This window comes from Chrysemys picta, chromosome 2 (genome assembly GCF_011386835.1).
Source record: "Chrysemys picta bellii isolate R12L10 chromosome 2, ASM1138683v2, whole genome shotgun sequence".
NCBI lineage: Eukaryota > Metazoa > Chordata > Testudines > Emydidae > Chrysemys > Chrysemys picta.
Window position 1 is genome coordinate 175,440,770 of NC_088792.1, and position 12,266 is coordinate 175,453,035.

The 12,266-nt window shown below is 41.8% G+C and overlaps 2 protein-coding genes across 4 annotated transcripts in view; one reads left to right on the forward strand and one right to left on the reverse strand.

Moving 5' to 3' along the window:
* SSR1 (signal sequence receptor subunit 1) overlaps positions 1-12,266 on the reverse strand; it is a 29,893-nt gene that overhangs the window by 10,781 nt on the left and 6,846 nt on the right. For all 3 annotated transcript variants that reach the window (XM_008165358.4, XM_005305969.5, XM_065584933.1), the window contains exons 2-5: positions 5,965-6,083; positions 3,314-3,401; positions 2,832-3,094; positions 1,895-1,971 (exon numbers count right to left, since the gene is read on the reverse strand). In XM_008165358.4, the coding sequence (XP_008163580.1) occupies positions 1,895-1,971; positions 2,832-3,094; positions 3,314-3,401; positions 5,965-6,083 (547 nt within the window). The remainder of the gene's footprint in view (positions 1-1,894; positions 1,972-2,831; positions 3,095-3,313; positions 3,402-5,964; positions 6,084-12,266) is intronic.
* Positions 9,754-12,020, forward strand: LOC135981623 (uncharacterized). Its single transcript, XM_065584932.1, has 2 exons — positions 9,754-10,459; positions 11,454-12,020. Exons 1-2 carry the CDS (start codon positions 9,883-9,885, stop codon positions 11,927-11,929), a joined length of 1,053 nt encoding a protein of 350 aa, XP_065441004.1. The 5' UTR covers positions 9,754-9,882; the 3' UTR covers positions 11,930-12,020.

Sequence of the window (12,266 nt, forward strand, 5' to 3'; positions counted from 1 at the left end):
TGAATAAATATGACTGCTAATTTACTAATCAGTTACAAGAGCTATGAGGCCCCATTACATAATCACTTCTGTAGTATACACCACCTCAATGCTCATGTTGTAAGGTTACCCTGAAGTCTTTACTGGTGATGGAGCATCCTAAGAAGTGGGTACCTAAATTAGAACTTACAGAGAGCGTGTTCTACAGCTGAATTCTCTGAAACAGCCTGTACATTTCCTAGATTAAGTGGATAGTTGAATTCTTTTTCTATAGATTCCAACTATAGTTTAAATCTCATTCAGTATTTAAGAGGTTAGGTTCCCTTATTCTTATGAACAGTAGATCATCCTCCAAGGTATTAAACTAACCAATTTTACAAGCTGAAGCTGACAAGAAGTTCTAAATCTATGAACCAAATCATCGTGCCAAGTATCAGAGGGGTAGCCGTGTTAGTCTGTATTCACAAAAACAACAAGGAGTCTGATGGCACCTTAAAGACTAACAGATTTATTTGCATCTGAAGAAGTGGGTTTTTTACCCATGAAAACTTATGCCCAAATAAATCTGTTAGCCTTTAGGGTGCCATCGGACTTCTTGTTTTCATAAAAATCATTGCAGAAAGAGCTTAATCAGAATCTTCATCAAAAGACAAACGTTTTCAGTAACCTTTTGAAAACTGATTTGCTAAGCAGGCAAATTCTAGTACACAGTCATCTGTAAATGCTTGGTATCTTCTTCAAAAGGGTGATGTAGGTGCTTTTGAAAATGCCACACACAATATTTTAATGTACGTTTAACAAGTATGTACTGTGCCACATCCTTGCAACAAGTAGTGAGAGTACCACATCATTTCCTTTCTTTCAACGATTTAGTTGAATGCTCATAAGGAATGCCTCTAATCCACAGATCAAGTAAAGCAGCTAAAAGTTTCCCCACAAGGAACTGCAAGTTACTTCCAGGGACAAATAATTCTGTTTTCACAGCAATTCACCTTTAGCCTCTTTGCATTTCCCCAAAATTGTGAGGAGCGCATGTGTTAACTAGGAATTAGACTAAAAATTCACGTTGCCACCTGAAAAGAATCCCTCAGATTGCAACTTAGGCCAGGTCTACACTACCCCCCTAATTCGAACTAAGGTACGCAACTTCAGCTACGTGAATAACGTAGCTGAAGTTCGAAGTACCTTAGTTCGAACTTACCTTGGTCCACACTCGGCAGGCAGGCTCCCCCGTCGACTCCGCGGTACTCCTCTCGCTGAGCTGGAGTACCGCAGTCGACAGCGAGCACTTCCGGGTTCGACTTATCGCGTCCAGACTAGATGCGATAAGTCGAACCCAGAAGTTCGATTGCCAGCCGCCGAACTAGCGGGTAAGTGTAGCCAAGGCCTTAGACTAATTTAAAACAGTGCCTCAGAAGTAAAATTGTATATCACAGGTACTTCAGCCTTCAAAATGTGGACCACATCTCAATACCCTGAGCCATCTGTGTCACCCTTCCTCCCTACAAATAATTTTATTTAGGAATACAGCCTCAAATTGAGGCTATTCATGCAATTACCAATAGGCCACACTTATGCTCTGGACTTGGATCTGAGACAGAAAAGTAATGAAAACTATCCTATCTGAAATAGTAATATTATGGCTATATTTTGAAATATGAATTAGGTACAGAATTTTTCTTAACTGCATATCCAATCAGTTTTATTTCACATTAAACATGAAAGCACAGCCTCTATTTCCGAGGTGTTGGGTTAACATTTCCTCTCCCCTCTTCTGAATACTCTACCATCACCAGGCCATACAGGATTTCCAGCATTCCATGAAATGAGGACAAAAGCATTTTTAAGTGGCCACATATAACAGTACATTACTGCTGATGTACTACCAAAAAAAACAAGTTCAAATTTCTCTTACGTTTCTCCATCCAATCCATCTTCTTTTTCAATAATTGTAACAGTTTGATTGAAGACAGCATCTTGGAACACATTGCCCTGCAATGATGATGATTATTTTTTAAAATCAGTTTAACCTCTCATAATTGTAATGCCTTCCAAGGAAATGTGATGAGATTCTAAAACCTCTGCTGAGGACAAACTAATATGTGGAGAGCAGAGGAACTGATTAGCTCACAACAAAAAGGTAAGTCATATAGCTATGGGAGAAAACACTGCAAGAGGTTCTGAAACTGGAGCTAGCTGAAGACTTGCAGAGCAATACCTTTGGTAAGTACGTAGAATACAAAAAAAATCTTACATAAGAACATGTGATACAGTGTCCATGGCTTTAGCACAAATGCTATACTAATTTCATGTCTTTCTGTAGTGTGATAGAGATGTTCTATTGAGCACCGAGGATCTTATTACATTGTTCACTGGAGGGAACTTTCAAAGGTGCAAGAAGCTGTTAGATGTTTAACTCCTTCTGAAAGTCAATGGGAGCCATGCACCTAACTCCCATTAGTGCCTTTGATAAATCTTTTAAAAAGCTAATGACAACACTTGTCAACATTGCTCACTCATTCAAATTCATGGGACTACACAAATCTCACCCAGTGAGTTTACGAGATCTCAGGAGAAAGTCAAGATTTTCTGTAAAGACAGAGCACCATTCACTATCCTTAAGTGCTATAATGTCCCTAGCTAATGGAAGTTCAAGTGTAATTTTATAGCACACAAAACATGTACAGATCTACAATCAAATACATATCCATAACAGAAAAAATAAGTTGGTCTAAGCATTTAATGTAATCTACACAGACACTAAGTGTTTTTTAAAACACTAGCCTTTCCCTTCCTGCCCACAATTCCACTTTAATTTGAAGGAGTAAAAGTAATTCCAAAACTGGGCTTACATTTAAGTCTTTGTAGTTCAGATTTATAACCAGTCCGAAGGGACGACCACCCATAGGCTCTGCAGGGATGAATGAGTACTCAAATGTGGCCTGTCTTTGTGGTGGAACCACTGTGTTCAGAGGAAGAGCTGTGAAATTCTGGATGAAAAACTGATAGTCCTGAGGGTACCGGAAAGAGGCATCAAGAGACTCAACAATAAAATCCTCTGTACCCTTGTTGGTGAAGCCTACCAGGAATTTTACAATGTTGTTTGCAGGAAAGTCTAGAACATAATATCATAAAGTTAGAAAAGTTTTTATATGCCATGCCAGTATTAAAGTGCACAAGAATCCCAGTTTAAACTCAGCCCCAACAAAACTGTACAATGCTTTATTAGAGCTTCAACATTGTTTTATGCATGTGTAATGACATTTAAAATGAACGACCAGTCAGCAACAGCCAAGCATTTGTTAGATGTGCACAAGTCCTGTAGCAATCTTACCTTCGCCTTTCACAAACAAGATAGTTGTATCACCGCTAGGTGAGGCTTTAGGTTCTCCTGATAAGTCTTCTTCCTCTTTTTCTTCTATCTAAGACAAGAGAAAGAATTGAAAAACCTATAATAAAGAGTGAAGCAAAGAATATGCACATTTTATGAGAATCCTATACGTTAAGTGTAACGGAAGTATTTTGTTGTGTGGCATCCTGTAACAAAATTAGTGGGACAAAACATTTACAACTGCTGCTGTAACAGATGTGACAGACTGCCAACTCTCTGCTGTTTGTTTCTCTTTGACCCTGAGCTGCTAGTTCTCCAGCCCTGTAAATGGCCACAGAGTTAAATGCAGCATGATTACCATAGTCATAGGCTCTAGAGTACAAGAGGTGCTTAGAAGTTGATAATCTAAAATTGTGGAGTCTTGTTTTCCCCGATTACATGGTTGTTCTCTATTTTTTAAAACAAGCAAAGAGCTTGGTCTAAGCCAAGGGCTGTTTTATCCCTCTGCATCTAGTTACTTTATTATAAAGTGAAAACCGAGAACAAGGCATCCTTCTTGTAAATAATTGTCAACACAATTTTATATTGCATAAAATGTAAACGTATTAAGAAGATTTTTAAGTAACTACTTAAATAGCCAAAATATAATTCCCTGTTTACTAACCAAGATAGGTGCATAAGTTTGTATAGCCTCTGCATTATTTGATGATCTGACTAAACATTTAAAGCAGTGCAGTACTTTGACACTTTTTAGGAGTCAGAAGTAGTCAACTGTTACAAGGAAGATAATCTCAACTGATGTCTTGACAAACCTTTCAATTCTACCTAAAGGATAAGGCTTCTGATCACAAAGCAACAGGAGAATCACTGTTTAAACTAACAGTCTAAAAATAACTTCAAAAATTCAAGCAAGTTTCCATACCCACTCCAAGATGGTGTCAGTCGCTTATTAAAACAAAGATCTTACAGAATATAACTTAGACAATAAAAAGTAAGTTTTGCTGCAGACAAATCTTTGTTTAAAGACTATTTCCACTGAATTTTAAGATGTTAATGGTAAAAAAGTTGTATTGTGTTTGAACTCAGTCCCTTTAATTGTTCTGAGTCCACATTCTGGACAGGCCTCATTTTCTCATCCCTATCTTATAATAGTATACCAATTGCCTGTCCTTCCATCTCCAAATAAGAACAGACTTTCGAAACAAGGTATCCTATGTCTTGTAAAAATTTGGGTAGTGATTTACTATTAATCTAGGAATTCTTAAGGGCAGCAGCTATTTATAATAAAAGGTATTTCTAGCCTGGTAAGGATATTACCAATGCTACAATCCTTGAAATGTGGTACACCTCACATTATAATATTGTTTTCTACTTGTAGAACTCTGTAGATATATTGTGAGAGAGACTGTTAATCACATAAAAGTTAGAGTGTGAAGGTTACTTTTAACCAAGTGCTGTCAACATGTTGGTCAAGGTTAGGCTTCAGTTAAGCTTACATTCTTATGTTTATTCTTGGACCAAATATTTTTTGAAGAAAATCAAGAACACAGGAAATTTTTAGAGTGTTCACTACTTTATTCATCCCTAGGACTTCAAAAATTTACCTCTATTCCCTTACTAACCCAAGAACTAAGCCTACTAACCAGAGAGAAAGATATCTCATACCTCAATGCAAAGCCACATCTTGTGTTATTTCAAAACCAGTCCTATACTGTTTGAACACTGTATTTAACAATTTTCAACTTACTACTAGAGATGGTTAAATAGACAATGTACACTGAATGTATTCCATTAATACCACCAATATTTAATTCCTGCTGAATAGTATCTGACTGCTGTTAAGTTGGTCACGTAGTATGGAAGGGCATCAAATAAATTTGATGAAAACCAGTAAAATGCATCAAATGTATTTATCAAGCAGTAATCTAGCAATTCTTTGCTTTTATTATATATAAAAATTCACAAACACCCTCCTCTTTTCATCTTCTCTCCATTTTCCCATTCCCATAACTCAAGTTTTCATTTTAATTTCTTAGCATTAATGTGCATGAGTTGATGCCAAGAGAGTAGCCTCTACCAGGTATTTAACAGCTGAATGTTAAATCTGCCAGAGGTGACTAGTAACACTACATAAATCATATCACATCAAGATTTTGAAATAGTTGCCTCAAAAAGGAAAGTGACATTTCTGGTGGCACGACAAATGTACCTTGGTGATTTTATTTCAGACTGCAGATGTAATTAATAGAAGCAAAAATATGCCTCAAAACTAGACTTCAAACATTATTGCAGGGCTTAAGTGAGACTTCAAAGAGACAATATGACAAGCCAAATTTACACTGAAGAAATACCATTATCTTTTTAAAGTGAATGTCGAAGTGGGAAAAAACAAACTATGCAATTTCAGTTAGTGTTCTCTTTTTAAGATGCTGTTAGGCACAGCCAGTGTTCCAATTACTATTTAGTTGTTCCTCTTATATCCTTCCAGTTGCCCAAATTGAAAGTATTTCTAAGGTCCTTAATTATATTTTTCATTAGCCACTTTAAAGAAATGAAATACGGTATACTAAAATTCATATTTCTAATCCATCTAACCTCTAACTTAAAGAAGCTGTATAATCTAATGCTTTGAAACAAAATGTATGCACGTCTACCAAGTCTGTGGGTTCATCTTCTTCAACTTCAGCTTCATCATCTTCATCTTCAACTACCGTATCTTCCACTGCTTCTTCATCCTCCGTAGCATCTTGGGCTGCAACTAGTAAACTTGAACCTAGTAACAAAACAAGATGGAAATACTAGAAGTCATTTTCTGCAAGTGTGGTTGACTAACGGGATGTTGGGATCATACTTCAGTTTTCCAAGACTTACATTTACTGGTAGGAGATAAATAGTTTGAGGTTTTAGTTGCAAAATATTATGCAAAAGTTTTGGTCTGTATAAGCAGAAATCACTATCAGTTTAGAAACTTCAGTTTCTATTGAATAAGTTTTTAAAATTTAGTAATTTATGTACCAGCAATTTCAAAACAAATTAAAGCTTTGGTGCACACAACTGCAGAGAAAAAAGTGAAAATAAGGTCTGTCAAGGTGTTTGCCTTAGGGTACTAGGAAGTAACCAAGCTGCTTCTTAGACCCCTGATTTTACCATGAATGTCCTATTATTGTAAGATTATAAGCTTTGGTGTAGCTGATATGAAAGTGTTCTTTATTTCTAACAGGCTTCAGAGTGGTAGCCGTGTTAGTCTGTATCAGCAAAAAGAATGAGGAGTACTTGTGGCACCTTAGAGATTAACAAATTTATTTGAGCATAAGCTTTCATGGGCTACAGCCCACTTCATCAGATGCATGCAGTGGAAGATACAGTAGGAAGATTGATATATACACACACATATATATATATATACATACACACACACACACACCACGAAAAAATGGATGTTGCCATACCAACTCTAATGAGACTAATCTAATATGGTGGGGTATTATCAGCAGGAGAAAAAAAATTTTTTTTAGTGATAATCAGGATGGCCCCTTTCAAACAGTTGACAAGAAGGTGTGAGTAACAGTAGGGGGGGAATTAGCATGGGGAAATAGGTTAGTTTGTGTAATGACTCATCCACTCCCAGCCTTTATTCAAGCCTAATTTAATGGTGTCCAGTTTGCAAATTAATTCCAGTTCTGCAGTTTCTCATTGGAGTCTGTTTTTGAAGGGTTTTTTTGTTGAATAATTGCAACTTTTAGGTCTGTAATAGAGTGACCGGGGAGGTTGAAGTGTTCGCCGACTGGTTTTTGAATGTTATAATTCTTGACGTCTGATTTGTGTCCATTTATTCTTTTGCGTAGAGACGGTCCGGTTTGGCCAATGTACATGGCAGAGGGGCATTGCTGGCACATGATGGCATATATCACATTGGTAGATGTGCAGGTGAACGAGCCTCTGATAGTGTGGCTGATGTGATTAGGTCCTATGATGGTGTTCCCTGAATAGATATGTGAACAGAGTTGGCAACGGGCTTTGTTGCAAGGATAGGTTCCTGGGCTAGTGTTTTTGTTGCGTGGTGGCTGGTGAGTATTTGCTTCAGGTTGGGGGGCTGTCTGTAAGTGAGGACTGGCCTGTCTCCCAAGATCTGAGAGTGAAGGATTGTCCTTCAGGATAGGTTGTAGATCCTTGATGATGCGCTGGAGAGTTACACAAACTAACCTATTTCCCCATGCTAATTTCCCCCCTACTGTTACTCACACCTTCTTGTCAGCAGATCGAGGGACGTGATCGTTCCCCTCTATTCAACATTGGTGAGGCCTCATCTGGAGTACTGTGTCCAGTTTTGGGCCTCACACTACAAGGATGTGGAAAAATTGGAAAGAATCCAGCAGAGGGCAACAAAAATGATTAGGGGGCTGGAGCACACGACTTATGAGGAGAGGCTGAGAGAACTGGGATTGTTTAGTTTGCAGAAGAGAAGAATGAGGGGGGATTTGATAACTGCTTTCAACTACCTGAAAGGGGGTTCCAAAGAGGATGGATCTAGACTGTTCTCAGTGATACCAGATGACAGAACAAGGAGTAATGGTCTCAAGTTGCAGTGGGGGAGGTTTAAGCTGGATATTAGGAAAAACTTTTTCACTAGAAGGGTGGTGAAGCACTGGAATGGGTTACCTAGGGAGGTGATGGAATCTCCTTCCTTAGAGGTTTTTAAGGTCAGGCTTGAAAAAGCCCTGGCTGGGATGACCTCCTGAGGTCCCTTCCAATCCTGATATTCTAACTGTTTGAAATGGGCCATCCTGATTATCACTACAAAAGTTTTTTTCCCTCCTGCTGCTAATAGCCCACCTTATTTGATTAGTCTCATTAGAGTTGGCATGGCAATACTCATTTTTTCATGTTCTCTGTGTGTATATACATCTTCCTACTGTATTTTCCATTGCGTGTATCTGATGAAGTGGGTTTTAGCCCACGAAAGCTAATGCTCAAATAAATTTGTTAGTCTCTAAGGTGCCACATGTACTCTTCGTTCTTTATTTCTAAGTAATCCACTAAATTTTAAACATTTATACAACAAGAAGTTGAAAAATCAGATGCAAATTAATTTAGTAATCGTTAGGAATAATAAAATCATGGTATTTTATGTATATTGAGGAATCTGACTGTTTGGATTGCTTTCATTCATGTAGTTCAACAATTCAGGTCAGAATCTGGACTATATTTGAGAAATCTTTAAAAGCCAGAAATAATGCACCATGTTATGTGTACATTCAGCTAAACCAGAGGTTCTCAAACTGTGGTCCATGGAACACCAGTGGTCCGCAAGCTCCATTCAGGTGGTCTGCGGATAGTCCCCTCTAAGGTGCGTACCTGGCCGCTGCACACAACAAAATAAAGGGCCACCCACCTAATTAGTGGAGCCACGCAGGCATGGCTCCACTAATTAGGTGCCTGGACGCTGGAGAAGACGCACATGTAAAGTGAGGTAGTGGTCTTGGGAGGAATAAGGTGTCGGTGGGAGGGGGCAGTGGGGTGAGAAGAGGGGGTGGGGGGAATTTGAGATGTGCAGGGCTGCAGAGGCCAGAAAAAGAGGCAACTTTCCCCAGCTCTAGGGCTGCAGCTGCCAGGGAGAGACAGCCCTCCTTCCCAGCCTCAGCTCAGGGGCTGCTGCAGTGGGGGAAAGACCCCCCCTTTCCCAGCCCCATCTCGGGGGCTGCTGCGGCAGGGGAGAGAGGGCATATCCTCGCATTAGAAAGGTAAGACTACTGATACTAAAATGTGAGTTGTGTGCTTTTATTTGTAGAACAAAAATCCTATTAAGGGGCTTTTTTAATATAGCGCTTTTATCCAAAGCACTTTACAATAGTTAGCTAATGGTACAAACAACATTTGGAAATATTATTAAGTGGTCCACTGAGACCCCCAGCAATTTTCAAGTGGTCCACAAAAAATAGTTTGAGAACCACTGAGCTAAACTAACTAGATGCTCCAGTGCTCATTACCTATCCATTGCTATTTGTTATATTGCAATATTTTGGCTCAAGATGGGAAAATGTCTGAAATTAGAACTAAATGGAATTAAACATCTAAGCTGGGGTCGGCAACCTTTCAGAAGTGGTGTGCCAAGTTCACTGTAATTTAAGGTTTCCCGTGCCAGTAATACATTTTAATGTTTGTAGGTCTCTCTCTATGGCCTGGTCTACACTAGGCGTTTATGTCGAAGTTAGCGCCGTTAAATCGAATTAACCCTGCACCCGTCCACACTGCGATGCTATTTAGTTCGACATAGAGGTCTCTTTAATTCGACTTCTGTACTCCTCCCCGACGAGGGGAGTAGCGCTAAATTCGACATGGCCATGTCGAATTAGGCTAGGTGTGGATGGAAATCGACGCTAATAGCTCCGGGAGCTATCCCACAGTGCACCACTCTGTTGACACTCTGGACAGCAGTGCGAGCTCGGATGCTCTGACCAGCCACACAGGAAAAGCCCCGGGAAAATTTGAATTTGAATTCCTTTTCCTGTCTGGCCAGTTTGAATCTCATTTCCTGTCTGGACATCGTGGCGAGCACAGCAGCACTGGCAACGATGCAGAGCTCTCCAGCAGTGATGGCCATGCAGTCTGTGAATAGAAAGAGAGCCCCAGCATGGACTGATCGTGAAGTCTTGGATCTCATCGCTGTGTGGGGCGATGAGTCCGTGCTTTCCGAGCTGCGATCCAAAAGAAGGAATGCAAAGATCTACGAGAAGATCTCTAAAGACATGGCAGAGAGAGGATACAGCCGGGATGCAACGCAGTGCCGCGTGAAAATCAAGGAGCTGAGACAAGGCTACCAGAAGACCAAAGAGGCAAACGGACGCTCCGGATCCCATCCCCAGACATCCCGTTTCTACGAGGCACTGCATTCCATCCTCGGTGCTGCCGCCACCACTACCCCACCAGTGACCGTGGACTCTGAGGATGGGATACTGTCCACGGCCGGTTCCTCAGACATGTTAGGGGACGGGGAAGATGAGGAAGGAGATGAGGAGGGCGAGGCAGTTGGCAGCTCTCACAACGCTGATTTCCCCGACAGCCAGGATCTCTTCATCACCCTTACAGAGATCCCCTACGAAGCGTCCCCAGCCATTACCCCGGACACAGAATCTGGTGAAGGATCAGCCAGTAAGTGTTGTAAACATCTAAACATTTATTTTTAACAAAACAGGAATATTAACAATTAAAAGAATGGGTTGTTCATGATTAGTGTGCCCTAGGCGCTTAACGGTTTAGTAAGGGGCAGTGCAAGTTTTGAAAAGAAATCTAGCAATGTCCGGTTTTCAGTGATTGTCCTGCACAAGCCGCTCTACTGTGTATTCCCTGCTACTGCAGCTACAGTAAAATGCGGTCTATATGTGCGGGGATAGAGCAGTAATCCTCCTGGGACATCTCGATGAAGCTCTCCTGGAGGTAACTTGAAAGCCGTTGCATGAGGTTCTTGGGGAGAGCGGCCTTATTGGGTCCTCCGAAGTACGACACGTTGCCGCGCCACGAGATTATCAGGTACTCGGGGATCATTGCTCTGCACAGCAGGGCGGCATACGGCCCTGGTCTTTGGAGGCTTTCCCGGAGCATTCTCTCTTTGTCGCTCTCGGAGATCCTCATCAGGGTGATGTCGGCCATGGTGACCTGCTTTTAATTAGGTAGGGGAATGTTAGTGTTGGGACTGCTTTCCCGTTCCTTTACAGAACTGTCACCGCTGGTTTGCAGCCACGCGGTGGAGGCGGGAGAGGGGCAGCCGAAAGGGATCGTTCCCGGGGACAGCCGCGAGGGGGTGGGACAGGGGCAGAGTTCCCGCTTGCCGGATTGCTGGCAGCAGGGACTGACATTGATTTAAATGTGAAATGAGGCCAGTGGTAATATAAAAGTTTTAAACTGCCACAAGTGTACGGCTTACCATGTCTGCCTGCAACAGAAATTCCGTTGTGCTGCCTCGCTTCTCAAATGTGCTGTTCAAGACCCCAGGCACAGAATGCGAAGGCCGAGAATTCGACCTTGTGCTGAGTGCGCATGTGAAAGGTGCTGTGCATGGTCTTGTTCACAGAGAAAGACTATGTTCTTTGTTCACAACTACATTTATCTTTCAGAGGAATTCACTCCCTTTTTCCCATTTCCACAGCCCCGTCTGCGACTGTCTCACAACCTAGCCTGGAATCACACTCCCAGAGGCTAGCGCGGATTAGGCGTAGGAAGAAGAGGACACGGGAGGACATGTTCTCTGAGCTTATGGCCTCTTCCCAAGCCCAGGCAGCACAGCAGACCCAGTGGCGGGAGAACTTGACCCGAATGCACCAAGCCAACATGGATCGGGAGGAGAGGTGGCGGCAGGAAGACCAGCAGGCGACTCTAACGCTGCTTGGACTACTGAGGGAGCAAACGGACACGCTCCGGCGCCTTGTGGATGTTCTGCAGGAACGGAGGCAGGAGGACAGAGCCCCGCTGCAGTCCATCTCTAACCGCCCTCCCCCGCCACCAAGTCCCATACCCACCTCACCCAAAGTGCAAAGAAGGAGAGGCGGCAGAGTCCCTGCTAACTCTCACTCCACCCCTGCAGAGAGCTCTAGTAGCAGAAGGCTCTCATTTCCCAAAATTTGAAAAGTTCTTTCCTTCCCGCCTGACACAAGCCCACGTCCAAGTTTCACCTCCCAATGCCATGTGTAGTTGATAATAAAAAATTCGTTTCTGTTAACTACTGTTTCAATCATGTTCTTTTGGAGGAGGAGGGGAAAGGGGGTTGGAAATTGGACAGGACAGTCTCCTTTGGCAGGGTACATAGTCGGGGGCAGGCACAGCAGCAGGGCACATACACAGTGCAGTGATGCAGTGACTAGTTGCCCCGGTTAGTCTGGGAGGTTGTTTTGATGTAATGTTGGGGGGGGTGGGTTGCTCTGTGACTTTGTGGCGGGGGAGGGCAGTTACAGATCTTAAGCGC

Excerpts from the sequence above, each read along its gene's own strand:
- LOC135981623 (XM_065584932.1), top strand. The coding sequence starts at position 9,883 with ATGCAGAGCTCTCCAGCAGTGATGGCCATGCAGTCTGTGAATAGAAAG. Across the intron at positions 10,460-11,453 it reads ATCTGGTGAAGGATCAGCCA|CCCCGTCTGCGACTGTCTCA; the intron begins GTAAGTGTTGTA and ends CCATTTCCACAG.